The sequence below is a fragment of the Fukomys damarensis genome, unplaced genomic scaffold (assembly GCF_012274545.1).
Source record: "Fukomys damarensis isolate Sample0158 unplaced genomic scaffold, DMR_v1.0_HiC HiC_scaffold_8, whole genome shotgun sequence".
In the NCBI taxonomy this organism is placed as follows: domain Eukaryota; kingdom Metazoa; phylum Chordata; class Mammalia; order Rodentia; family Bathyergidae; genus Fukomys; species Fukomys damarensis.
The window spans coordinates 22,627,840-22,654,433 of NW_022900920.1; the positions used below are offsets into that span (position 1 = coordinate 22,627,840).

The 26,594-nt window shown below is 45.4% G+C and overlaps 1 protein-coding gene across 1 annotated transcript in view; it reads right to left on the reverse strand.

Moving 5' to 3' along the window:
* The window catches only part of Vwa2 (von Willebrand factor A domain containing 2), a 41,774-nt gene that overhangs the window by 9,133 nt on the left and 6,047 nt on the right, over positions 1-26,594 (reverse strand). The window contains exons 2-8 of the mRNA XM_010634590.2: positions 26,246-26,309; positions 23,139-23,213; positions 21,044-21,177; positions 15,440-15,549; positions 4,083-4,277; positions 1,405-1,538; positions 803-935 (exon numbers count right to left, since the gene is read on the reverse strand). Of these exons, the coding sequence (XP_010632892.1) occupies positions 803-935; positions 1,405-1,538; positions 4,083-4,277; positions 15,440-15,549; positions 21,044-21,177; positions 23,139-23,213; positions 26,246-26,297 (833 nt within the window). The 5' untranslated portion in view covers positions 26,298-26,309. The remainder of the gene's footprint in view (positions 1-802; positions 936-1,404; positions 1,539-4,082; positions 4,278-15,439; positions 15,550-21,043; positions 21,178-23,138; positions 23,214-26,245; positions 26,310-26,594) is intronic.

A 26,594-nucleotide genomic window follows, 5' to 3' on the forward strand; every position in this document is an offset into this window, starting at 1 on the left:
CAATCAGCCAAGGCCGAAAGCAGCCCCGGTACAGCCTCACTAGGAGCTCCTGAGCTTTGGAAAAAAAAAAAAAATCATCTAAAGTTCTCCAAACAAGCTTCCACCCTAGGATTCTCACCCAAGGAGCTGTTGAAATAAAATGTGTGTCAAGCTGTCTGCTCATTAGAGAGAACCCCCCCCCGATGTCTCTCCTAAGTACATTATAAAGGCTCAAGTCCTAGCTCACAAAGCTCCAAGCCCCACCACACACAGGCTCTGTCCAAGCAGATGCTGCTGACAGGGACCTTCCCTGCCAACAGGGATCTGCATACGACTTGGTCTGGGAGCTGTTGAAATAAAATGTGTGTCAAGCTGTCTGCTCATTAGAGAGAACCCCCCCCCGATGTCTCTCCTAAGTACATTATAAAGGCTCAAGTCCTAGCTCACAAAGCTCCAAGCCCCACCACACACAGGCTCTGTCCAAGCAGATGCTGCTGACAGGGACCTTCCCTGCCAACAGGGATCTGCATACGACTTGGTCTGGACACGTCTCCTTCCCTGTGGGGCCCTCCCTGGCTGCTCCGTTTCACTTTGAAACCCTGTGCCCAGACACATGGGCTGTGTGGTAACTGACACCGAATAGCTATACGCTCTCTGTTCCCCCAGAACTGTCACTGGCTCCCTCCTGGGCCTCCCTGAGTCCCTGTCACAGGCTCCAGGGCCATGTCTAGTGTCAGAGGAATGCTGTTCTCCTGTGGCTGGGGAGCACTTGGGCCACCACACCCAGGCCGTGCTGCGTGAACACCTGACCATGTGCACAAACCTATAGAAGGGACAGCGTGCAGCCAGCACAGCGTCGGCCCGCCGGGCTCCTCTCCAGCACGGGGCAGTGCCAACCAGCTCCCTGACGGTCTCCAGCATCTTGTGCGCGCAGGGGTGAGCCTGGACCTTGCAGTCTGTGCCCGCGGTGCATATGGGCAGAGAGCATGCGGTCAGGCAGGGCAATGCCTCACCCCAGCCCAGCCACTTTCGCCCTCAGGTGGGTGGAGCACGCAGGCGGGGGTCCCGTCTCTGGCCACCTGCTCTGCACAACCCCCAGCCCAGGGCCCTAAGAGAGTATGCACTCTTGTGCTTTCCATATAGCAATGTCACTCTGGCACTGCAGGGAACACAAGGATCTCCCCGTCCTGTGCTGACTGAGGCAGCGGGGGAGGACTTGGCTCTTCCTTCAAGTAGGGGATGGGACCCCATCAGGTCTGGATGCCAAGCCTCAGGACCTCTCCCCCTAGATATGAGCTCAGGGCACCAGCCAGGAAACCCACAGGGACATAGAATGGAGAGCCCAGGCCACCACTCTCACCCCCTCCTCCTGGGGACCTCCTCTCCAGACCCAGCTCCCCAATCCCCCCGGGCGTGAGGTCCTACCTGGAGCAGCAGTGCTGCAGAGGGCAGAGCTGCTGAGGGCGCTGAGGAGGCCGTTGGTGGCGTCCTCCACTTGCTCAGCCAACAGCACGTGCTGCTCAGGGGGCTCACTGGCCAGCGTGCGCAGCTCCTCCCACCTGTGCAGAGAAGTCCCGGGCCTGGTGGCACCGCGCCCGCCCTCTTCCTGCCCACCAGAGAGGGGGCCCTTTTGGATGGCAGCAGTACCCCCACTGAGCCAGGCAGTGGCAGCATCCACACCAGCTAGGATGCCAGTGAAGACTGAGAAGTGAAGTCCTCCAGAAAGCCCAGCCGTAGGGTGCCATGTGCACGCGTCCCTCAGAGGGCAGCCTCGGCCTCAGGACCACTGCCTCACATTTGACATAGGGTCCTGATGGATTCAGTGGTCTGTGTGTGTAAAACTAAGCTTTATAAGAAAAAGAAAATCAGAGCACACACAAAAGAAAGCAGTTTGAAGCTACTGCCACAGAAGAGTAGACAAGGACAGCCAGTGACAGACAAAACCACTGAAGTTTTATATGCACTGGCCACGTGAACCCCAGGGGCAGAATGTGAGGCAGACAGGGGAGGCAGCAGCAGCTTTGATGGCCAGGGGACGCTGCTGTCTGTGCCCAAAATGGGGGAAAAAAATGCCAGGATGACAACACTAGGACATATAGAAAAGACAAAGTCTGGCTGGGGATTTAGCAGTGGAACCGCACCTGCCTTCCAAGTGCAAGGTCCAGAGTTCGATCCCTGGTACCAAAAAAAAGAAAAAAGAAAAAGAAAAGACTAAGTAGCTCTGAGAAACCTGTGAGAAGAAAGGGCAGTCAGTAATGTGTAGATAAGAATCCTGCCATTACAAATCCATCCAAACAGCTGGGTACAGTGGTGCACACCTGTAATTCCAACACTCTGGGACCAGTCTGAGTGCTGCCTGGGCAATGGGGAGAGCCATAAGAAATAAGGCAGATAAGCTGAACAGGACTGGGGTACGGATTGTGGGGAAGACTTGGAGTTTATTGTGAGTAGGAGGGGAAGCTTTGTGGAGGGTTTTGATGAGACACAGTTTAGGCTCAGCGTGAGATGCAGGTTGGACATCTCAGTAAAGAGGCCAAGCAGAAACTTGCTGCACGGACCACAGTGGTGCAGGTTGGAAAGAGGAAGACGGCAGATGGGAAAGGGGGCGGGAAAGAGTGTGACCACTGGACAATGCCAGTCCCTACTCTGCTTACTGCCCCACCAGAGCTCTGCAAGCTGCACCTCCAAGAGTGAGCATCAGAAACCACTGTTCAGCAGCTACAGTCATTTTATGTCTGCCGAGTAAGAAACGTTGGAGCTTATTTCGGTTTTCATTTCATTTTCTGCCAGTTCGTTTTGTTTTTAAAACATCAGCCCATGGAGGATTGCGGGGTAGGGTCCATCGCTCCAGAGTCTGAGCAGCCTAATTCCCGCGGCCAGCTTGATAAAAGCACAGGAAGACGATGTGCCTTTCCGCTGTGCGGCAGTTAACACCCTGCTTGACAAAATTGGGCGGCAGCTACCTTTGAGGCGCTCTTCGCAGCACTACGTGGGAGGAGGGTGGGCAGGATCTAAAAGCGTCCCTCCCTCCTCTCCCGAGGCTGTACTCATGTTTGAGAGAGAATACAGGAAGAACCCAGGAGGACGAGCCAGCCAGCGTTAATACCAGCTTACCAGCTATGACAGTAAGGAGGTGTCGCTGCCGGGATGTAGCACAGTCCTGGCAGTCCTCGCCCTCCCTGGCTGCTTCCCGGTCCCTTTCATTCTGCCATCTTCCTCTTGTACCCCAAGAACCCAGAATAGTGCCTGACAGACGAAGACGGCCTATAGTAACTAAGAGAGCAAGGCATTAAAATTCATTTTTAAAATTCTGAGTGCAGGCTCTGTGGCAGGAACAGTCATTTCATCAAAGACCTGCCACACCTAGAAGTCATGGACTGGGTGTCACGTCCATTTTTAGGGCTGTGCCCCTCTCTTCTGGAAAGGCAGATTTACCCAGCATCTGCACAAATGTGGCTGGAGAGGGGCAGCCAGTCACGGAGCCTTGCTCTACTGGCACCGGGAGGACTCAGGCCAGTAGGATTAGATTACTTGAAACTGAGGAAAGGGATTTTCTCTCTCCGGGGTTCGAAGGTGAGAGCTGGGCAACACCATTGCCTCATTCCAGCTTCCCAGGAGAACCAGCTGGGAGGAGAGGCAGAGGGACAGCAGAGGTGTGCAGCGAAGAGTGTGTGTTAATGGCTCCTGCCCACCCCGAGGGACCCCTGACCCCTCAGGGAAAGTAAATGACTATGAATTTCCATTTCTGCCCAAATAAATCTGAGTTGAGAGAGTTTCAGATACTTTCCATCAAGTAAGCAGACAAAACCAGGGATAATACAAACTCCCAGATTTTTTTTTTTTAAACCGGGAATTGAACTCTGGATCTTGCACTTACGAGGTAGGCGGCGGCACCACAGAGCTAAATTCCCGGCCCTCAAACTCCCAGATTTCCAAAACCAGAGACACCCAGTGCACAGGAGCCAAAGTCAGCAAAGTAAGGAGAAGAAAGAACCAAGCAAGGACGGGGACAGTTTTCCCATCCACTCCTGACACAGCTGCGCAGGCTTGGGGCTGTCCCCGAGCTGACTGTGTGAGGGCTGACACAGGACTGAGATCCTTACCTGGGAAACCGGACGCCCACCGCAAACACGGTGATGCCCTTTTCCTTCAGCTGCTTGGCCAGCAGTGCCACCTGCCCCTGGGACTTCCCATCGGTGACAATGACCAGTAACTGGGGCACAGAGCCATTTCTGCCCCCGGGGAATCCTCTTCGGAGAAGGTATTTCAGAGCAAGGCCTGTCTCTGTGCGTCCTCCCCTGAATGCACCCGGAAATAAAAAAGAGAAGAGAAATCAATGAGGCAGGGAGGTGAAGTTGGAAAGTGAGCTTGTTCCTGTTCCTGTTCCTAGAATGGCTGACTCCCAGCAAAGGCTCAAAGTGCCAAGTTCGTACTCTAAACCACAATGACAGGCACAAATTAACTCTTTGCATGGACTTAAGATTCACCTGCACATCTCTGTTATGTAATAATGTCCTTTGTAGTGTGTTATTTTCTCCCTCAAACCCAGTGATGACTCCAGGCCGACAACTCATCATTTGTTTAACACCCACCACCCATCTCCCCATCCATACGTCACCGTTTCCCCTTCATGCCATGGTTCAGCACCTTCTGGGGTTGCAGATACAGATAACTGAGCTTAGGAAAACTGCTAAAAATCTGCAAGAGTGACGGACAAGCTTTGCTTGATGGGAGTTCTTCCATGATGCCAACCTTGGTGGGCCATATCCAGGATCCGAGTTAGGTGCTGGAAGGCTGAACTGTCCAACCATCACCAGCTTAGGGGACAGTGGTCCAACATCAGTGATTCTCTATTTGCCAAGGGTTCTGAATGTTGTCTAATCCTCACAGCCCCACTCTAGGGACTGTTGCCTGGACTTGGAATCTCAGAGGATGATTTTGGCTGAATTTTGAAATAGAAGCTCAAGAAGTTGTTCCTCTCAGGTGCTGGAAGGCTGAACTGTCCAACCATCACCAGCTTAGGGGACAGTGGTCCAACATCAGTGATTCTCTATTTGCCAAGGGTTCTGAATGTTGTCTAATCCTCACAGCCCCACTCTAGGGACTGTTGCCTGGACTTGGAATCTCAGAGGATGATTTTGGCTGAATTTTGAAATAGAAGCTCAAGAAGTTGTTCCTCTCAAGAAAACAAAACAAAACAAACAAACAAAATGACTGCTGGCTTTGAGCCAAATGGGCAGAAAACGAAGCTCACTAGAGGGGATGTGAAGTTACTGAACTATCATCCCACCATGGCCAGACTTTTCAGCGGAAGGGTAGCACATCCAAACACATGCGACAGTGTGGGGCTACTGGAATGACTACAGCGATTAACTGTATGCATACAAAAGTTTCTGAACCACTAAGCACAGACTACAGAGGGAGAGCCCCATTTATGCTGACTGTAGTCTACTGATTCAGACGATGCCTGCCTTTAATTCAGACCCCCTGGAGGAGCCCACAGTCACTCCTTTAAGTGAAAAACATCCAACTAACAAGAAGCCTGGGCACCATCCTCTGTGAGTCTGTTATTTTGCTTTAACTTGACACTAAAAATGTTCATTTCTCTTACAATTCTAGCATAGACCTCCTCATCCAGCCATCTCTTCTTGCTGGCTTTCCTCCAGTTACTCAGGCATCCAGGCTCCTTTCATTCTGTGGTTCCACCTTCTTCCCAGTCCTCAAAGTTCTCTGCATTTTGCAGATAGATGGGAACGAGCATACAGAGTGTGCCTTGGAAGGATTTATAGACCGAGTCTAGAATATTCTTCACTTTTATTGCTGCTATGAAAGCTCTGAAAGGGCAATTCTCTTTGTGGAGCTCCATTAAGTTAACAAATGTCAACAAGAAATGACAACTCCTAGAATTAAGTCCTTGGCCTACAATATACAACAGTCATTCTACCAATCTAAAACCACTTACTTTTATCAATCCACTACTATTTGTGGGCCACTAGAGGGAAGACGGTAAAACGGAAACCAAGAAGTATAACATAATCTCACCCTTCAGAGAACTCCCAGGCCAGATGAAGAGATACCAATGCAAGGATGAGAATCTCAAGTAGTCTGAGGAGGGAGTTCCTTGCGGGGTGGGACTGCAGGGGACAGGCTGCAGAGGGGAAAGTGCACCTGAAGGGGTCTGGGTAAACCAGTAGCCTCGGAGAAGAGACAGCCATTCTGATAAGGGGAAGAGGTGTAAGCAAAGACAAAACCAAGCAACACAGGCTGTATCCAGGGCTACTGAAGAGAGCTTGGCTTTGGCGATGGGCTTATCATAGAGAAATATAGTGTCCCTACCTCAATGAGTCCAACATGTGCCCAGTGCCTTTCACCTTGTGCTGGATCGCACTTTAGACACCAAAGACAGCCGAGAAGGTTCCTATTCTCATGAATACAAAAGCCCTGTGTCTGCAGGGTCTTCCACCCACGTGGGCTCCTGGAAGAGCAGACTGCCTCCCAAGGGTAAGGGATCCCACCAACACTGAGCTTCCACTGTGTATCAGAATTTTAGCAACTGTTCCTGAATCCTTACAACCAGGGTAAAAGGTGCCAGTATCCTCCTTGCTTCACAGGGGGAACCCGGCTCAGAGAATAGTAGCAATAACTGCTAATATTCACCAACTGTGTGCAGGCTCTGTATGACAGTCATGTATAGGCACATGCGTGTGCACACCGGCACGCACACTTTGCACGTGGTCATGTTAATTCTTAGCACAGCTCTCTCTCTCTGAGATTGGGGAGTTGAGAAAAGGATCTCATCTCAGGTCTGCATCTCATGACTGATACAGGCAATAGTCATATCCTAGGCCCTCTTCTCCCACAGCCCAAGTCCTTAACTGCCTAGTCATTTTGCTAGTTAAGCTACTTGCTTCTCACCTACCTAGTGGAGTTTAAATCCACCGGGCTGACTTTTAAAGCTAACACTTTCCTCTCCAGGAATCTTAGTCATTTTCCTTGTCACTGAGACAATACCCAAAACCCAAAACTTGGAGCAGGAAGGGTTTATCTTGGCCCAAGTTTCAGTCCACACTTCTCTGGCTCCAAGGCAGGATGGCACGGCAGAGGCGAGCTGAGGAGGGCTGCTCATAGCAGGGTAGCAGGAAAGCTGAAAGCAAAAGAGGAGTCAGGGAGGGAGATGAACCCTTCCAGACCACACTTCCAGTAACCTACCTCTTCGGACCAGGCCCCTCCTCCTAACAGTAAGCCACCTATAAGCGCCCATAATCCAGTCACCTTTCTAAAGTCCTGTCTATGACAGTATAGGCCTTAGGGGGATATCTAGATACAAATCAAACTACCAGGCCTCAGCAAATTACAGCCTGTGAGCTAAATCCAGCCTGCCACCCATTTTGTAGTAAACTTTTACTGAAAAACAGTCACTTCCAATAATTAATATACTATGCATGCAGAAACGACATGGCCTGCAAATGGTTAGTTATTTACTATATGAGCTTTAATTGAAAATATTTGCCGACCTCTGCTCTAGACTGCTCTGCCTAAATGTTCACAAAACTCTCTTCTCCCCAGGAACCAAAGTGCCGCAGCCAGGAGCCGAGTGCTTCTGCCCCAGGCAGTGGGCTTGCTACCCACCCCGAGTCATTCCCTGCCTCCTGGCCCATCTGATCACTACTGCTCCTGTACAGACGCCAAGCTTCCGGACCAAAAGAGCACCTGTTCTCTACGACTACCTTGCTCCTATTTCTCCTACAGGTCTGCCCTGGACCCCTTCAGACTTAACGGTTTTTCTTTTTCATTTAGCACCCACCAGGGAAGTCTGGAGTCCAACCTAAAGTTTTTCTTCTTTCTTTTTTAACAGAGAAAAGAACATACAAAATTCATTACATGCCTAGAGTATTAAACTTTTAGCATGCCCTGAGCAGGTCTAGGCCTCCCTCTTCATAGCCACCAGCCAGTGATTAGCCACAAGTGAAATTTCAAGGACATGAGTGTCCCAGCCACCCACTGCATGGGCCTGACAGTGTCCACCCTTCACCTGGCTCAGCACATGAGCACCTACGCAGCCCACCCTCTTCACCTCTGCAGCCTCTCCCACGGAAGCCCTTCTGCAGGATTCCGGCCAACGACAGCCTCAATTCCTAAGGGTTCTAACCGCTGGCAAGTAAGAAGAAATGTGACTACTCAACCCATGGGACAGTTCCCATCTCCCAGTTTGTTCCGAGATCCAGAGCTGGCTCCAAACAGGGAGGTCTGAAGTTAACACACCAAGATTTTCCTAATTCTGTTCAAATGGGACTAAACTAGGTTAAAAGTTGGGAGTTCACGAACAGGCTACTGTCTTGGGGGGTTATGTTTGCCACGTGTGGGCTTTTCTGAGGGTGTGGGGAATAGAATCTAATACTTTGTCATCTGTACAGCCAAGTGTTTAAGAACAGGGGCTCCCAAAAGGGGATCAGATATTAGTTCCATGGTATTTTAGGTAAACTTGGAAAAATGATTTCGCTTAAGTTCCGTCTCCTCCCATGCTACAGTGGGGAAAGGAACAGCATTCAGTTGAAGATGAATGCTGTGTCAGGTGCCTTCTAGGACATTGGTGGAGAACCTTTTAGATCTTTCAGTGACAACAAACAGCCCACTGTGGCACATGTCATAGGGTTACCACCACTGTCTTGGGACCTTACCAGTGTGCCATGAGGGGTAGTTATGAACACAGCTGCAGCCCATGACAGGAAGTTTATCTTTAGCGTTTAGTCTCAAATTCTAATGTACATTTGAAAATCCCTCATGAGACCTAAAATAGATTCTCAGATTAAATTCTCAGGAAATCCAAATTGGCACGTGTATAACTGACCTGAGAATGTGCACATTTTAAAGCAGCACTGCCTACTCCAATGGATTCTGGGCAAATGAACCAGCAGCCATGGAACAGCCTTTGAAAAATACTTCATAAGAAATTCCTTTTAAATTCAGGGAGGTCAATTATAGCTTTTTTTTTTTAACAGTTAACAAAAAGCTTGGAATCAACCTAAAGGTTTCCTTTTGGGAGAATGAGAATGATTAAAAATGCACTGTAGGGCTGGGGATTTAGCTCAGTGGTGCCATTGCCTGACTCACAAGCGCAAGGTCCTTAGTTCAATTCCCCAGTAACAACAACAACAACAACAACAAAAAAGCACTGTAACAGCCAAATTCTTCAGATTATTATATAATCATCAAAATGAATCAACATGAAAATAATTCAGCTTACCGAGTGCATATCAAATAATAATAAGCAAATAAATACAAAATGCTTTGTAATTAACCATTCTAAAAGCTCTGTTCAAATGTCAATGCAGTTTGAAAGGGTCTAAGCTAAAGAAGGCTGTAAAAGTGGTGAGAGAGCTAGGGTGCTGACAAAGCTACAGTGGGGTGTAAACAATCCAATCACAGAAAACTTGGAGCTGTGTTACTGTGAGATGAATTCAGGGGATGGGTGGGCCTGGGCGTGCCAGGTGGCCACCAGATGTGACACCCCGGAACCAATGACCAGCTGTGCTTTTCATCTTATTTGACATCATCATGGGGTGCAACCTGGAAAGGCTTAACTGGGATATTTTTTTAAAACTTCCTCCAAGGTATCAATAAGATAGCTGTCAGGGTGGTTTCTCAACCACACTTTTGGAGGAATGGCTCCATCTGGAAAGATAAGTGGGTCTTAGGTGCAGACAGAGCTTTCTTAACTAGTCCAGCCTTGAAAACTTCACTGCAGAGAAAGAATAAAGCGTGTGGTGAAGTCACCACTCCCTTCTGGACAACATTCCCCTGCTCTGAAGTGTAGCAGGGTGTTATCATTTTTAGTGTCCTCAGTGACTCCGTGACTGTGGCCAAAAAAATGAGTTACTATCTTTTTTGCCTTGTTTGTTGCCTCTCGTAGTCACGCTAGGTACAGACAGCTCCAAAAGAAAAGCTGGACTGGTTCAGATAAATGGAGGCTCCATCCTCACTCCCAGCATTCATGTCTGCATGTTCTTAGTATCTCCAGATTTTATACATCGTGAATGACACTCAAGCCCTTTGGTGACTCTCTCGATGCAGATGAAAAGAGATTTAACTTATTTTCTGAGGGGTGGGTTGGGAAAGTCAGCTGGGTGGGGCCTAGCATCCTCCTCCGTAAACTGAAGTATTAGAATAGATACTAGATGATCTCTAGTGTGTCTTAGCTTTCAATTCTTGGTCTTCAGATGAATTTGCTTTGTTTTTAAATGAATCATCTGAATTAAAGTCATCCAAATAGTCTCTGACTTTCAGTCCTAAATTTAAACTAGTTAAGCTACTTTTTCTTCTGCAAACACACTTTACTTACAGTGTGGGTATAACAGGCACACAGATTTTTTTATGATCACCTTATTGCTATAATTCATATAACACAAATTCACCCTTTAATGTATACCTGTCAGGGAGACCCTCTGGGAAGGATCAGATGGGAAAACTGGAGCCTACAGAGAAACTGAAGAAACAATACAATGTGGAAAAAGGAAAGGACAATCTGCACCCTCTCCCCAGCACCCAGCTTGTGGCTTATGAGAAAGGACAACCAAATCTACACAAAGTGGGGGGGGGCGGGCGCTGCAGAGAGCTCCCAGAGATGCAGCAGTGAACAGACTGGCAGGTGCTGTGAACTGAACACTGGTGAGAGATTCCAGCCAGAACGCCCCACCACATCCCTGGGAGAGAGTGCCTGGTCAGACAAGATTCCGGGGAGGGGCTGGCTGCACTTCAGGACTCCCAGTATGCACTACGTTCCCACAGTGACAGGGTGAGGCACAGCCACAGGAGACAGTAGTGGCCAGGGAGACACCGTCAGACCTTGAGGAGTTTAAGCTGAACAACTCAGGCCCACTTTCACAGCCAGCGGTCGGGCTCAGCTTGAATCACTCTGGATTTGAAAGTTGCAGAAGTGAAGCCCTTGTTCTAACGCTACTGCCTGTGGTGACTGCATCCAGCATGGATCCAGGGGCTGAATGCCTTCTTCACCTACCATTGTGAGCAGGGACAGGTCTTGAATCAGACACTGCTGCAAAACTGTAGATCACTGAAGAAAACCACACATTCAAAATCACAGAGAATTGTGGGTTTAATTTTTTTCTTTATTTTCTCTTTTTTCTTTCTTTCCTTTCTTTTTCACCAATTTACTGAGGCTTGGGAATTTTCATTTGTCCTTTATCCTTGCCTCTCATCTTTTTATCTTATGTTTTTTATTTTTCTTTCAATTTTTCTCCCTAATTTTTATTTTCTATATAGTTTTTCTCTTTTTCTATCTTCTATTTCTCATCAGCTTTTTCTCTTATCTTTATATAATTCTATAAACACCCTTCCTTCTACTCCCCAATAGGATCTTTTGTACCACTTCTCTTTCCTCCTCAAATCATAGAGTTTTAGGTTTCAGAAAGTTTTCCTCTTACATCCCCCTCTTCCCAACCCTATATAAAGCTTTGTTAATCTTTTGATCATTAACTCTGTAAAATTACTGTTGAATTCTTTCCTACCATTAGCAGAGACATGGCTATTCCATTTAGTATATATTAGCTATAAGTTGATACCTGGGTTGTCTCAATGTTTACACCTTAGTTGCAGATATCTTCTCTAGGATTAAGAGTGATAATGATTGCTTCTTACAGTATGTTAATTTCTAATTTGCCTTGGATGATACTTACTGTAGCTTATTCAATTGATATTAGCAGGGTCATACAATTCTCATTACTTCCCTGTAAACCAACACTCAGATTACCTTTGTTTCATTAACAATGCTAGAGTCCATTCCCATCGAATTTAGTTGCTGGGCTAACTACACTGCAACGTCTCCTCCCAAATTAACCAGCACGGTCAGATCTTGGGGCTATGGCATAGGATTTTAATTAGGAGTGCCCAAAGTACATCAGTGAAAAGCAACTAGAGATTGTTATACTAGCAATGAAGTCTTTGGATTGTAAGCATCCAAAAACTTCAGCACAAAACAAACAAATAAAAACAATAGAAATATGAGAAGGCAACAAAATGCCACCTAAAACTCCCAACTCTCCTACTTCAAGTAGGGGGCACACGTCCAAAGTAGGCAAAAGGAGCCGGGCATGGTGGCGCACACCTGTAATGCCAGCACTCGGGAGGCTGAGGCAGGAGGATCACTGTGAGTTTGAGACCAGCCTGGGCTACATAGTGAGTTCCAGGTCAGTCTCAACTACATAGTGAGACCCTGTCTCGAAAAACAAACAAACAAACAAACAAACAAAAAAGTAGGCAAAGCATAACAGAGGAGGTTAGAAAACTGATCAGAGGTACTCGGCAAGCAGGATTAGAGAAGATATAACTAAACAGATAACGGAAATAATAGCCAAAAAGATACAGGAGCTTTCAGAAGACACTAAAAAAAAGATGGATAAGCAAAACAAAATGATATGGAACATGAATGACTAGTTTACCAAATAATTAGAGTCCATTAAAAGTCCAGGAGATTAAAAGTCATACTGACTATATGGGCAGCAGAACTGACCAGTATGAGGACAGAATTTTAGAACTAGAACTAATGATGCCTTCAACAAACAACTACCCACAGCCAGGCATGGTGGTGCACAACTGTCATCCCAGCTCTTGGGAGGTTAAGGCAGGAGGATCACTGAGAGTTTGAGGCTACTGGGGGCTACACATTGTGAATTCAAGGCCAGCCGGGACTACATAGTGAGACTGTCTCAAAAACAAAAAAACAAAGAACCACCCAAAGACATCTCAAAAACAATAAGAGAACATGAAAATGGATCCAACATGTGCTAGATGATGCAAAGGAGATTAATCTAAGAATAAATGGAATAAGTGAAAAATCAGAAGATAATAAAAATGCCACTTAAAACCTCTTCACAGAAATAATGTCAGAAAACTTTCCAAATATAAAGAAATAAAAAAATATATAAATAAGGCATATAGAATCCCAAATAGCCATGACCAGAACAGAACCTCTCTGTATTACATTATACGTAAAGTACGGAAGTCCATAACAGGGACAAAAATCTTAAAAGCTGTTAAAGACAGACAACAAATCACATACATATAGTGGGACCTCGGTTCACAAATGGAAGTATTTGGCAAAATTTCGCTCCCATTTGCAAACTCCATATTGGGTGATCAGGACCATGGCCATCCTCCCTGTACAAACACAAATGTGGCCATCATCCCCAGGGCTGTGCAACAAATTAAGTTCATGAACAGAGGTACCATTACAAAGGTTAAACACTTTAGAATTCAGCAGACTTCTCTACACAAACTTTAAAGGCCAGGAGGGCTCAGAGTGAAGTGCTTCAAGCCCTAAAAGATAACAATTTCCAACCTTGACTTATGTGTCCTACAAAAGCGTCCTTTAAAATTGATGGAGAAATAAGGTACAGATATCCCTCGTTTAATGACCTGCTGGTTTAATGACTGTTTGAACTTATGACTGAAGTGTGGTATTCTGACTTACAACCTGCCACCTGGAATTACAACTCTTGTTGTTTTTTTTTTTATAGTTCTGTACATGTGTTTATAGAGCCACAATATCTTTTAAGTACAGTGCATCTTGTTTATTATACCATACTGTAACTTTTGCTGTTTGTATTGTACAGTACTGTACTTTTGTGTTATATATTATAGTAATGCATGTAATAGTTATGCAAATAAAAGCAAACTCATGGAGTTTCCTGCATTGCTTTGTTCTGAATATTATAATGTACACACTACAGTAAGACTGTTTTGTGAGAATAATTTGTTTGACTGGTGATACAAAGTACTTGTATATCAAAGCAGCAAGAGAACCAGTTGTGATCATGTAATGTTCAGCACAACATACCCCTCGTATTGCAAGACATCATTCATCAAGTTAAAATTTCTTTGAAACATTGCTTGTCTTATAAAACATTCACAGATCAAATTATTCACAATCCAAGACTTTACTATAGGTATAATTCTTCATTTAGTGACCAATTCATTCAATGACCTGGTTGCAGGAACTTAGCTACATCATTAAATGAGCAGTGTCTGTATTTTCATGACAAGGAACCACTTAAGAATTTCATGACCATAGGACACACTTGACTAAATACCAAGTAGTTTCTCTGGTGTGAAAAACTAAAAGTGTACATAAGGTTCAAATGGTATAACTGATAATGTGAAATAGGAAGAAAATGTCTAAAGGAGAAGGGGAAGTGTAGGGGAAAGGAAATAAGGGAAAAGAAAAAAGAAAAAAAATGAAAACAAAATCTTTGTAAATAGGGAAGGGTGAAGGGGGTGAAGGGAGGGCAGGGGAATGGGGAAAAAATAAGAACCAAGATGCATCATGTAAAGGTACAAGATCCCAGTGATGGACGTAACTGTATTATTTACCTTAAACGTACCAATAAACTTAATGAAAAGAAAAAAGAACTTCATGATCAGGCTGGGGATTTAGCTCAGTAGTGCCACTGCCTGCCTCGCAAGCACAAAGTCCTGAGTTCAATCCCTGAAAAAAGAAGAACTTTATGACCACTAAACCAACAGTACAAAAAATTCTTAAAGCTAACCTAGAAAAAACAATGAAGCCAACAATGCTAATAAGTAAAAAAGAACAAACATACCTGGTGAGATGAGAATCTAACCAAAAGGCAAAAAATAAGGAAATCAGAAATAGGAAAATAATGTAATGCACATAGACACGTGCATAAATATTCTTGTACCTATAAATTACGTGCACATGATACACATATGACTAAAACCCATGTATATGTATTTATGAACACACAAAGGTGACACACTTTTAAAAGTGTTGACATATAACCTATTTGTCAGCTGACCTGTCATATGAGTCGAGGCCAGACGCCCCTGCGTACATGTATTTATAGGGTGGGTACATGACTGAGCACATAAACAGCTATTCATAAGTTTTTAAGCACTCACAGTAACAGAGTGCCTACCCACACTTGGTCTTTTCAGATCACAGAAATGAGGCTCCGAGAAGTGCAGTGAACCACGCAAGTGGCAGAGGTCACCACGGCTAGAACTGGGACTCTGACCCAGCCCTCTTCTCCTGCCCCATGCTCTTAACACATTCGCGATGCTTGTGCCCCCCTAAGGGACTGTTCCATGTCGCCGAGGAGACAGTCACGCGTGTATTACAGGTGGTTCGAGCCGGTGGGGACATAGCTAGTGTGGACCTTCAAAAGCTCTCTCTCCAAGGAACCAATACAATAGCAGCAAATCCTTTCTTTTTATAAACTAGCATTTAAGTTACCACCTGGAACATTATGTAATGATAAAGGGTAGCCTTGAGAAGCAAGTTCTCACTACCCACTATGCACAGTGGGGTCATGGGAGTGGCCCATGGTCCTCTCAGTAAAGCTGAGCATACGGCTTGCCCTTCCCTGAAAGGGACGATTTTAAGAGCACTGGCTTCATCCTACCAGTGGCAGGATCCAATCATACATACTTGAAAACCATCCTCTTTATTTGTGCCTTCACTTCCTGTCGGGTTGAAAATGAATCCAAGGGGAATTCCAGATGAGGAGTAGAGCCAAACTGGAATGCTCCCACTCTGACCTGCAAAAGGAGACAGTGGCCCCAGAGGGCCAAAACTGGAGTCATATTATAAGCATTCCAAAGAGAAAGGGATGAGAAATGTCGTTAACCCTGGCCATCCAGCAGATAGCAGGACTAGAGCTTACCAGCTGGAGAATCTGGAAAGAAATGGTCCAATTTGCCTGTGTTCTGTACTGACAGCCCCCAAATAATCTTCACCCACGTCCCCCAAAGGCAGAACATTCTGGAAACTTTCTCAGCAGAGCTGCAAGCAGCTTTAGGGCAGAACTCTGTACACACTGGCCAACATCTGTACAACACTGGCCCAGGCATTCCTGTGTGCAACCTCATACATTATCTTATTTCATCCACAGAGGCAGGACTGATGCCTACATTACTGCGGAGAGGCTAAAATGTGCAGTGGACACAAAACTGGCCCAAGGCAAGGGCTTCCTCCAAGAAAGGGGCCAGGACATTAGACTGTGGGCTCTCTGAGATTCCCTACTGCTGCCTTCTCAGAAGTCAACACAGCCCTTCTGCAAAGAGCTCCCTGGCCAGCTGCTGGGATCCTCAGCAGCAACTCCAGCTGACTCATCACCAGCTACAGCTGCCAGCAGCTCCCTGTCCTTTCTTGCCCTCTGTTGGGGGATCATTTCTTCCAGGCTTGCTCCTGCCAAGCTGAGAAAGGTCAGGTCTCTAGACCAGCGTCAGACTGAGGGAAACCAGCACCCCCAAACTGAGATAAGCAATGGAAGTGAGAGCTCTGGTGAATCTGAACAGATTTTTGAGTCCTAATTAAAGAGGCCATGGGAGAAAACTATGCCTTGCAAAAATGGAGAAGGGAAACTAAGTCATTCTGTGTCTTAAAGCAGTGAAGGCTATAAACATTCAGGTTTCCTCTTGAGGGCCCAGTCCTGCCCCTAATCCTCGGCACTACAAGTCCTCAGGAAAACTACATTCTCAGTAACTACTCGCGTAACTAAGACAAGTTCTGGCAAAACTTTTGGCCAGGCCACATGGTTCACATTTAAGTAATCACATGGCCTTTTGCTCCCTATTTGAATACCCCACCCTTTAACAGGTCTGCTGCTTGGGAGACAAAGAGCTGAATCCCTCAGCCCTCTGAGCCACCTTCAATGGGCAGGGCATCCTGAGGAGGAGCTCAGGAACACCTTAAGTAGGAAGGAATTTAAGTCTTGAGTGGACACATGGGGAGATAATTACTGGAAGACAGAGCGAACAGTGGACAAAGTGAGGAAGAAGTTCCCAAGCAAGAACCCTTCCAAGATTTTCCTTGAATTTAGTGTGTGGATAAAAAGAGGCATCTCCATGCAGTAGGGAAACGATGGTCTAGTAAGCAAGTGACAGAGCCACCGGTTGTATGTACATTACTGATAAACTGCAAATGGACCCAAGATTCAATGTGAAAAACCTAACCAGGAAAATTCTAGAAGAATTCTTGGAAGAATTCCATTCTAACCTGAAAGCGCAAAAGATCTTTAACTTAAAATCCAGAAGCTATAAAGATTAACTTTACCTAAAGAAATCTAGGACTTATCTGAAGAAAAATAATCTGACTTACCTGAAGAAAAAAAGAAACTAAAAATTCCTACAGAGCAAAACACACCTTTACACAATAAAAATGAAGACGGAAAAATTATTTGCAACTATTGTTGGGAATGAAAGGTTTGTTTCCTCAATATATAAAATAATGCCTAGGAACTAATATATAAAAGACCAACAACCCAACAGAAGATAGGCTATGGGATAGGAAAAGAAAATGGAACATGAAAAGAGATCGCTGAACAAGAAATACAAATGGCTCTTTATCGGAAAGAGGTTTGACCTCTTCATAAAAAGGTATCATTTCTCCATGTCAATTTAGCAAAAACAAAACAAAACAGATGCAAGGCAAAAGGAAATAAGCGTTCTCATACACTGCTGGTAGGAATATTAATTTGTGTAGCATCCATGGAGGGCAATATGGCAATGTTTATTAAAAATTTAAAATGCACACGGTATTTAGAAATTTATCCTACAGATACACTTCTGCAAAACAATGTATTTACATCGGTATACAATTTGCAATAGCAAATATCCACCAGTAGGGGGTGTTGCTAGCAAACCTCAATAAATGCTCATGATTGGACGTAATGAGCTGTAGGGGGAAAAAAAGTTATACCTATGTACAGACAGATTTCCAAGGTAATGTGATGGTAAAAAGAGGTAGAACGCTGTATAGACCATGCTATCCTTTTTATTAAAAAGGGAAAATGAGAATGTGCACTCATATTGCTTGTATCCGCATTAAGCAATTCTAGAAAGCTGTTTAAGAAAAAAGGCAGGGGATCTGGCAAATGGAAAATATACCGATGAATGTTTTCACTGTGTGTCTTTTTATTGAACCACGTGAATGAATTACTTTAAAACAACAACAACAACTCCCTTAAGAACAACAGCTGAGTCTATTTACTGGGGTTAAACAGGAAGGACACAACTTCAAAACAAAACATGCAGGAAATAGCCTAAGTCAGTAGTTAAGGCATTTAATTTAATTGGTGGTTTGGAAGCAAAATAGCTGCCTTTTATCTTCAGTTTACTGTATGCTCAGAAGCAAGACTGCCCAGATTTCTCAGCACAATGCAATCTCTGCTGCAATCCTTTATTAGAGCCAGGAAGTGAACTTCTCAGCTTTTAAGTGTTAAGGGGAAGATTTCAAACACCTTCAATCCACCTCAACAACAAAGCATCCATAAAAGACCTTTATTAAAGCTCCTGAAAATTTCCTTCCTGAAGGCTAAAATTACAGAAAGCAAAACAAGGTACATACCAAATCCTTTGTACCTGGAGACAACAAAAATGAGACACAAAAGTGCAGCAGTAAAAACGTAAAACCTTGGGCTGGGGAAGCAGATTCCGCAGGGGATCCTGGGTTCCATCTCCAGAACCACAAGAAATAAAGTCTGAAGCCACAGGTCAGATTGAGCTATCTCAAGCTCCCCCAACACACAAACCCTGCTACAGCAGCCAAGAGTCTGTTCATGTCCTTTGCTCTCTATGTCCTGATACAAGAAAATCTTTCTGCAATTCAGCCCAAATCGAACCATTAACACCCAGATTCTGCCCCTCTCAATAAAATAGAGCCATATTTCACTCTTTTGCATGAAAATGACAATCAGGGTTCTTCCTACATGGAGGTCTGTGTCCCTATCCGGGCTCTGTGATGAGCTCTATTTTGCCAATATCGAGCCTAAAAATCAGCCCTAGAGCTTAATGCCACTAGATGTGATCCAGCAACACTGGGGCTAAATTTCCTAAACTCTGATCATCTGCTCCTAACAGCATCAGAAAGACACCCAACATATTTTTCTTACAGTCCATTAACCTTCCTCCACACTGCCACACCGCTGGCTGTCCACTTGCTCTGTGAGAGCAGGGTGTGAGTTCCCAATGCCAGTACCTCACCCTAGCTCAGAGGTTATCTACCAGGAGTGACTCGGGGCCTTAACGGAGCAAGTCCTGGGATGAGGATTAAGAGCTCTGAGTCTTCCACACTTAGCCCCTGCCTGACACTGCTGTGTGACCCTAAGCAGTCATTTAGCGTTTCTTCCCGAGGCCATCTCCTCCCCTGCAAAACATGCAATTCACACAGCTCTTCTCTTCCAACTTGCCAACCTCTGGGGTCTGTACACCACTCATTTCAGGACACACTACATTAATACCAAGGTAAACAGTATTTGATGTTTTGCCACGTCATCCAGGAATCACAAGTAAACTTCATTAGGAGTCACTTTAAAAGAAAAGCCCTGTGCAGGAGAGGATAGAGACTCAGTAGTCTTCTGCCCTGGCCCTTTTGATGGCCATGCTGGTTTAGATCACGGTCAGAACCTCTGGGCTGCTTGTGCTTGGACAGAATAAAGTCTGCTGTGGTGTCTGCAGATGACTGCAAGATTTCCTGGCGTCCTAGAGGAATGTGCTCACACTCCCCAAACGACAGGCCACCCTGGAGAAAACCTGGCCCTCGTTAAAAGCCATGTTTGTTCCTAAACCCTACAGGTTTTTACTAGGATTAACTCAGGAAAGACACGTTGGAAAACCACTTCCTTCCTCAACCTATATGTACCTAGTCTCTCATTCAAATAATTACGGCTTTCCAGACCAGAATGCCCTTCCTAATCTTGTATTTAATTTTGGGGTAAGTTCAGATGGTTCAAACTCCAGAAAGTATAAAACAGTCTATATTGCTAGGTCCCCCTCTTGACTTGTATTTTACCTGCTTAGCTCCCTTCCTTCTCTGCAATAGGAACCACTGTCCTTAGCCTTCCCTTTCTCTATACAAACACAAACAAATACAGATTTCATTCATTTCCCTTCATTTTCACATAAAGGTAACATATTCTCCAGGCCATTTGAACCTTAATTTTTACATTTAATTTGCTCTGATGTCTTTTACTCACTTTCAGCAGCTGCCCCATGATTCATTATATGAAGTCACCATAACAGATTTACCTGGGCCCCGATCGATGCACATTTGGGTTTCCTGAAATCTTCTACAATTACAAGTAACACTGTAAGGCACTGTATAACTATGTGGATGTTATTTTGCATGGTTGGGAGTATCTGTAGAATCAATCCCTAGCAGTAGAATGGCTTGGTCCGAGGGTCCAAGCCTTTGTCAGTATGATGAGAACACCAGTCTCTTAGGGATTTGCCAATGGCACAGATCAGCAAACTTCGAATTTTTCCCAAAAATGGCATTGTCAGTGGGAGGTCGGCTGTTGCTCTGAGGGAGGTTCCCACAGGCCATTTGGGTTTCACTTTCTGGGAAATGTCAGTGTTCCTTGCCCCTTCTTCTGTTGGGTTGCTCAAAATTGTCCCCTTTAAAAACAAAAGCTATATATACCATACTCTGCTGATATTTAGGACTTACTATTTAAAGCTGGGAAGAGTAAGAAATGAAGATGCTGTCTGGATTCTCAGTCAGGAGGGGATCTTTTCAAGGAAACAGAAAGGGCAGTGTATTGAGACTCTGCTCGATGTGTCACCTTTCCTACTGTTCTGCAAACATAGCCTCTGTTTCCAATGGGGAACCCTCTTTAGCCCCAAAACAAGTATGAACTCTTGGCTCAGGTCTGACCAAAGGGTCTTCTCCTGCTACTGTGATTGGCCAAGGCTTATCATGTGACCTACGCCTGCCCAATTGGAATGCTCCTGGGAATTCTTTGAGATCTACAAGGAAAGAATCCACTTTCTTTTTCCTGCTAACACTAGCTTGAAGGACAATGCAGGGTATCTTTGCCATGTGAGGAAAATCTGCCTGGAAGTCAAATAAAAAAAGCACAATAGAAGGGAGAAAAAGAGGGGATCCACTGGCCCCAAGTATGCTGCCACACTAGAATTTGCCCCTTGGACTTCCAGTTCCACTGCCTGTAAGTCCTCTCCATTGTTTAGAATTGGGTTTTTGTCACTTGCAAACAAAGATGCCCAAATACAAGGATAGAAGAGACATACCCACCTTCTCGGGACTGATGTCCAGAGCATCACAGACTGTGATGGCAAAGTGCTTGGACCTTTCAAAGCTCCCTTTCCCAACACTGTGAGAGCCATCCAACAGGAAGAGGATGTCCATGGCAGCTGAGCACCACATCACTAGGAAGAGTGAGACAGGTGTGGGTGAGCTAGATTCTTCCATGTTGCAAAGACTCATGCCGGAGCCCATTTGGAGCCCCAAGTTCATCCATGCTAATTGAGCTCTTTGAGAAGGGTGGCCTAGGCCAGCCCACCTAGTCCAGGACCTAGGCCTCCTGATGAGGCCCTGCTACCCAGACAGCCAAGGAGCGAGCGTAACACCAGCACCGCATACACATTTCCTCCACTCTAGTGCCACCCAAGACGGTCTAGATGCACTGATTTAACTCACAGCCACACTGAGACCAGTTACTGCTTTTTCACTTCTTTGAAAATCACTCCCATACCACCAAGCTCCCCCACCCGAATGTACAGTCAATGTTTTTGTCTGCTTTTGAGGTACTGAGGATGGGACGCAGGGCCTTTGCATTCACCCACACCCCAGCCCTTTGTTAATGTTTTAATTTGAGGCAGGGTCTTGCTAAGCAGAGAAGTTGCCCAGATTGGGCTCCAGCTTGCAATCGTCTTGCCTCAGTCTCCTGGAGTGCTGGGATTACAAGTACGTACCCCCACACTTGGCAAGTTCAGTTTTTTTAGTATGTTCACGTATGCACGCCCTGATTACCACAGTCAACTGGAGAACATTTTGCATCATCTCAAAGAGAACGGTGAACCTCTTAGCAATTACCAATCCTGTTGTGGTTTAATTATGATGCATCCTCCAAAGAGGGCTTGATCCCCAATGCAGTAATGTGAGGGGGTAGGGCTAAAGGAGTGATCGGACCTTGATGGCTTTTAACTTCATCTGTGGATTAATCCACTGAAGAGATCATAAACTGATGACATTGATGATTTCGGGAGGTGATGGGTTAATTGAAGGGAATGGACCACTGAGGGTGTGAGCTTGGGGATTGTATCTTGTTCTGGCCTCGTCATCTCTCTTTCCCCCTCTCTGCCTCCTAGCCTCCATGAGGTTAGCTGCTGTGCCCCACCACATGCTCCCTGCCCTGATTCTGCCTCACCATGGACCCAGAAGCAACAGAGCCAAGCATCCATGGACTGAAACTCTGAAGTCATGAGCCAAAATAAACGTGCCCTCCTTTAAGTTGTTCTCCTCAGGTATCTGGTAACAGCAATGAAAAGCTGACCAACACCTGCCATTGAAATACTCACCTGAATCCTAAGGAGATTTGCTATTTTTCGCTCGCCTGGACAGATGAGGAAAGCAGAACACAGAGTGGGTCAGTAACTTCCCTAGGGCCAAGGTACCCGAAAGTGGTGGAGCTGGAAATCTAACTCAGAGTGTTCTGACTCCCCGACCTTCCCAGGAGGCAGGAAGGGAGCAGTAGCCAGAGAAGCATGGCGCCCAGAGGGCCTCACTGGAGCTGTGAGATGATGAAGGTTTTTCTCCAAAGAGGAAGGAATGGGCACAATGTGTGGGAATGCTGATGTGGCTTGAGCACATGGAGGGATGCTGACTAGAAAGGAAGAAGAGAATTATTGTGGGAGATGACGTGGCTGGTGGACAATAGTCAGGTAGCAGAGGGCCTTGAGGTGCAGGCCATGAAATTTAGGAGAAAAGATTTACAGAGAATGGGTATGGTGGTGCATGCCTGTAATTCTAGCATTCTGGGAGGTAGAGGCAGGAATACAGCAAGTTCAAGACCAGCCTGGGCACTTAGTGACTCAGTGGGACCCTACCTCAAATTTGAAAAAAAAACTTAAAAAGGGTTGGAGACACAGTTTACTGTGAAGGCCCTAGGTTAAATCCTCAATACCAAGATGGTGGGGGCGGGGGGCGTAGAGGGGTTGTTACCAGCAGAGTATTCTGGTGAGACCCCTGTTTGATGAAGGTGAAAGTGGTGACAGAAGGCAGGAAGCTGGGAATGGGGTGGAAGCTCATAGAAGTAACATGGGCTCCTCCGGGTCTATCTCCCAGGCGTCTGAATGGGTGTCTGGAAGGATAAGTAAAAGTTACTTACTTTTACTGGCAGCTGCAATCTTCCCAATGGTCTCCCTGCTCACATGGACTTCCTGAAGAGGGAGGGATGGGGGCACTAGGAGAGAAGACACCAGAAGCAGTCATGACAAGGTGGAACAGAGAGGAATCTTTACCTCTGTGTTATGTGACCAGAATCAGGTGCCGGCAGCGCAGAAAACAGAAATGTGGAGAAGCCCAGTGATATTTGTACTTCAAAGATTGCCACAATGACAGCACAAAGAAACATCCCTCTTACCCAACTTCTATGAGGTATCTTTGAAATCAGATTTGGAAATGTTGAAGACAAAGATTATACCCACATGGAAGGGGCTCAGGTGGTACCTTAGTAGTGGTAGAGCATTTACCTAGCATGAGTGACAACCTGGGTTCAATACCATCTCTGAAAAAGGAAAACAAAGCAAACATATAGGGAGCTAAGGAGAGCCTATAATTCTAGACTCTTGTCCCTAATTAGTTGTTATAACTGTGTCCTCCACTGGTGGGATGCTCTGCCTGTACAAGGATGGAGCTATGTACACCCTTGTAAGCCCCTCACCAAAAACATCCGCTATAAAAATCCACCTTGCATATGAACAGGCAATTCACAGAAGAAACAGATTCACAGAAAAGCACTGGGGGAATGTAACAGAATGCTTGAGCTCAAACCACGAGATATGCCATTTTAAATGTGAAAACTTAAGTGTATCTTTAGTTGTGCTGTTGTAGCTAGCTTAGTGTCCTGAACGGATTCAAAGTGTTTACCTTTCATGGTCGTTTTGACTTTGGGGAAGAGCCAGAAGTCACAAGGTGCCAGATCCAGTGACTAAGGTGGGTGCCAACATACCATAATGTTTTTACAAGCCTGCCTTTCCATGGGATGGCTCTTGGCAGAAGCATTTACTGTATTTTTTATCGTACTTTACAAAGATATTCACAAAAGATTTCCAGAATTACTCAAAAAGGGACAAGAACAATGAGGGAAGCTAGGATGGTTCAACATACATAAGTCAATACATGCAATACACTATATTAACAGAGTCAGGGACAAAAACCACATGATCCTCTCGATAGATGCAGAAAAAGCATTAAAAAATTCAGCACCCATTCAAGATAAAAACCCTGCAAAAAATTGGAATAGATGGTCTATACCTGAACTTAATAAAGGCTATCTATGAAAAACCAACAGCCAACATCATATTAAATGGCCAAAAACTGAAAACCTTCACATTAAAATGAGGAACAAGACAAGGATGCCCACTGTCACCACTCCTCTTCGATATAGCTCTGGAAACATTAGCCATAGCAATTAGACAAGAGAAAGAAATTAAAGCAATAAAGACAGGAAGGGAAGAAGTTTAAACGATCATTATTTGCTGACGGGAGGAGGAGTATTTTGAAGAGGATTAGTGTCAATCTATCTTTCATTAATATATTTTTAACATTTAATATATTTTAACATATATTTTTAACATTGAATTAAGTCATAAAAATGATCACCTCCTTGGACCCTATATCACAACTGAAAATGGATCTGAAGCAAAAGTAATTCTAGAGAAGGTAAATTATGGATTAAGGCCAGCCTCTTCAGGGTGCCTTGTGCTAGAGAAATGCTCGAGATAAACAGAAAGGAATTGAGTAAATGCTGATGCACCTGTTCAATGCAATTAATAGAAGAGCCACATGTTTTGGAGTAGGAGCTACGGTTTAGATCTAGAGGCCCCCTCCACCAAAGCCTCATGGGCTCACAAGTGTGGCTTTCGAAAGGCGATGGGGCATTACAGCCAGACATTATATTAGGAGGCTGGCCCTGGGTAGAAGAAGCAGATGGAGGGGGTGTGAGCTGGGCTAGCTCTCCCTGCCTACTTCCTCCCTTTACGCGCTCTGCTTCCTGGATGCCATGAAGTGAGCAGCTACTCCTCTGCTATGCCCCTGTGCCATGCTGTCCTGCCTTGGAGCCAGCCAACTATGTGCTAAAATGTGAGCCAAAATGAACTTCTCTTTCTTTAAGTTGTGGGTGTCAGGTATTGTTTCTCGGGGACAAGGAAAGTCACTAAGACAAGTAGGAAGCCCGTGGATACATTGCACATTCTGATACCACATGAAAAATTATAAAATTATAAATAATGATATATGAGCAATAAAATAATAATAGTACTCATGGTATATCAGCAATGAGTAACAATTCAAACAAAAGATGTTAGGTCTAGGAGACAGCACAGTGGCAAAGTGCTTGCCTAGCTGGTGCAAGGCCCTAGGTTTAACCCCCAACACACACAAAAAATTTAAATAAAAGTGAAAAATACACTTCCAAGGCAGGGGTAACAGGCTAGCAACAAGGAATTGCTGGCGGCGCATGGCCTGAGGCATGGAGAACAGGTAACCTTGGGGAGGTGTTTGGAAAAGCCAGCCCCTCTGTAAATGTTGGGCATCAAGGGGCACAAGTCCACCTGTGGATGCTAAGTTGATGCCAATGACCCAGAGCAAGCACAGAGGAAACAAGGTGGGGTGGCCGAGCTCAGCAGCAGGCAAGGGCAGGGCTAGATGAGGGAATGAGAGTTTAAGAGGCTATGGAAAGAGATCAAGAAGGAACCAGGAGGAGGAATCCCATCTCACTGTGAGTAGGGTTCATGGATTTTATGATTACAAGGAACACCAATACAGCAATATGGGGTTCTCTTTGAAGGTAGGGAGCAAAGGTACCAGGCAGGACTAGAAGAGCAGGAGCTGCCATACAAAGGGCAGAGCAGGTACCACTGGGGACTCAAGATGGCCATGAGATAGGACTGGAACAGAAAGTCACTTAGAAGCATGCAGTGGGGGTGCATAAGAGTCAAGATGATCAGATTTGCATCTGGCAGTGGCTGCATGGAGAATGGTCTGGAAGAGGACCAGTTGGACCCTGGCAGAAGGGCTCAGTGGCTGCCTGTAATCCCTGCACGCTGGGAAGCTGAGACAGGAAGATTCCAAGTTTGAGCTCAGCCTGGGCAACTAAGATCTCATCTCAAAAATACAAAAAGGTGTTGGGGATATAGCTCAAAAAAAAAAAGTTAACAGGATTTGAAGCAAACCACACCCCAAATACTTCACTCCCCACCAAAAAACTCTTACCTCTGGAAAACAGGAAGGTGCACAGGGCTCCCAGCAACAGGAAAGAGGGCATGTTGATAGAGAGCTACAGGGCCAGACAGAGGAAAAAATGCATCAGCAATTAGTCCTGTGAGCTGCCCAAATCTCAATGGCAAAGATGACAACTACCTGTCTTTTTCCAGGCCACAAGCAGGATGGTGGAGGCCCCTCCTTGACATAGTAATTATAACAACCTGAAGATCCTTCTCATGTAAGTAAAATTCAATCCATGGACCCTCGTTACTGATCACATTTAAGGAATGCATTAAAAGGCAGAAGCTGCTAATAAAGGACAGACCAGTGAGACAGAAGTAACTTTGATTTTTAAAAG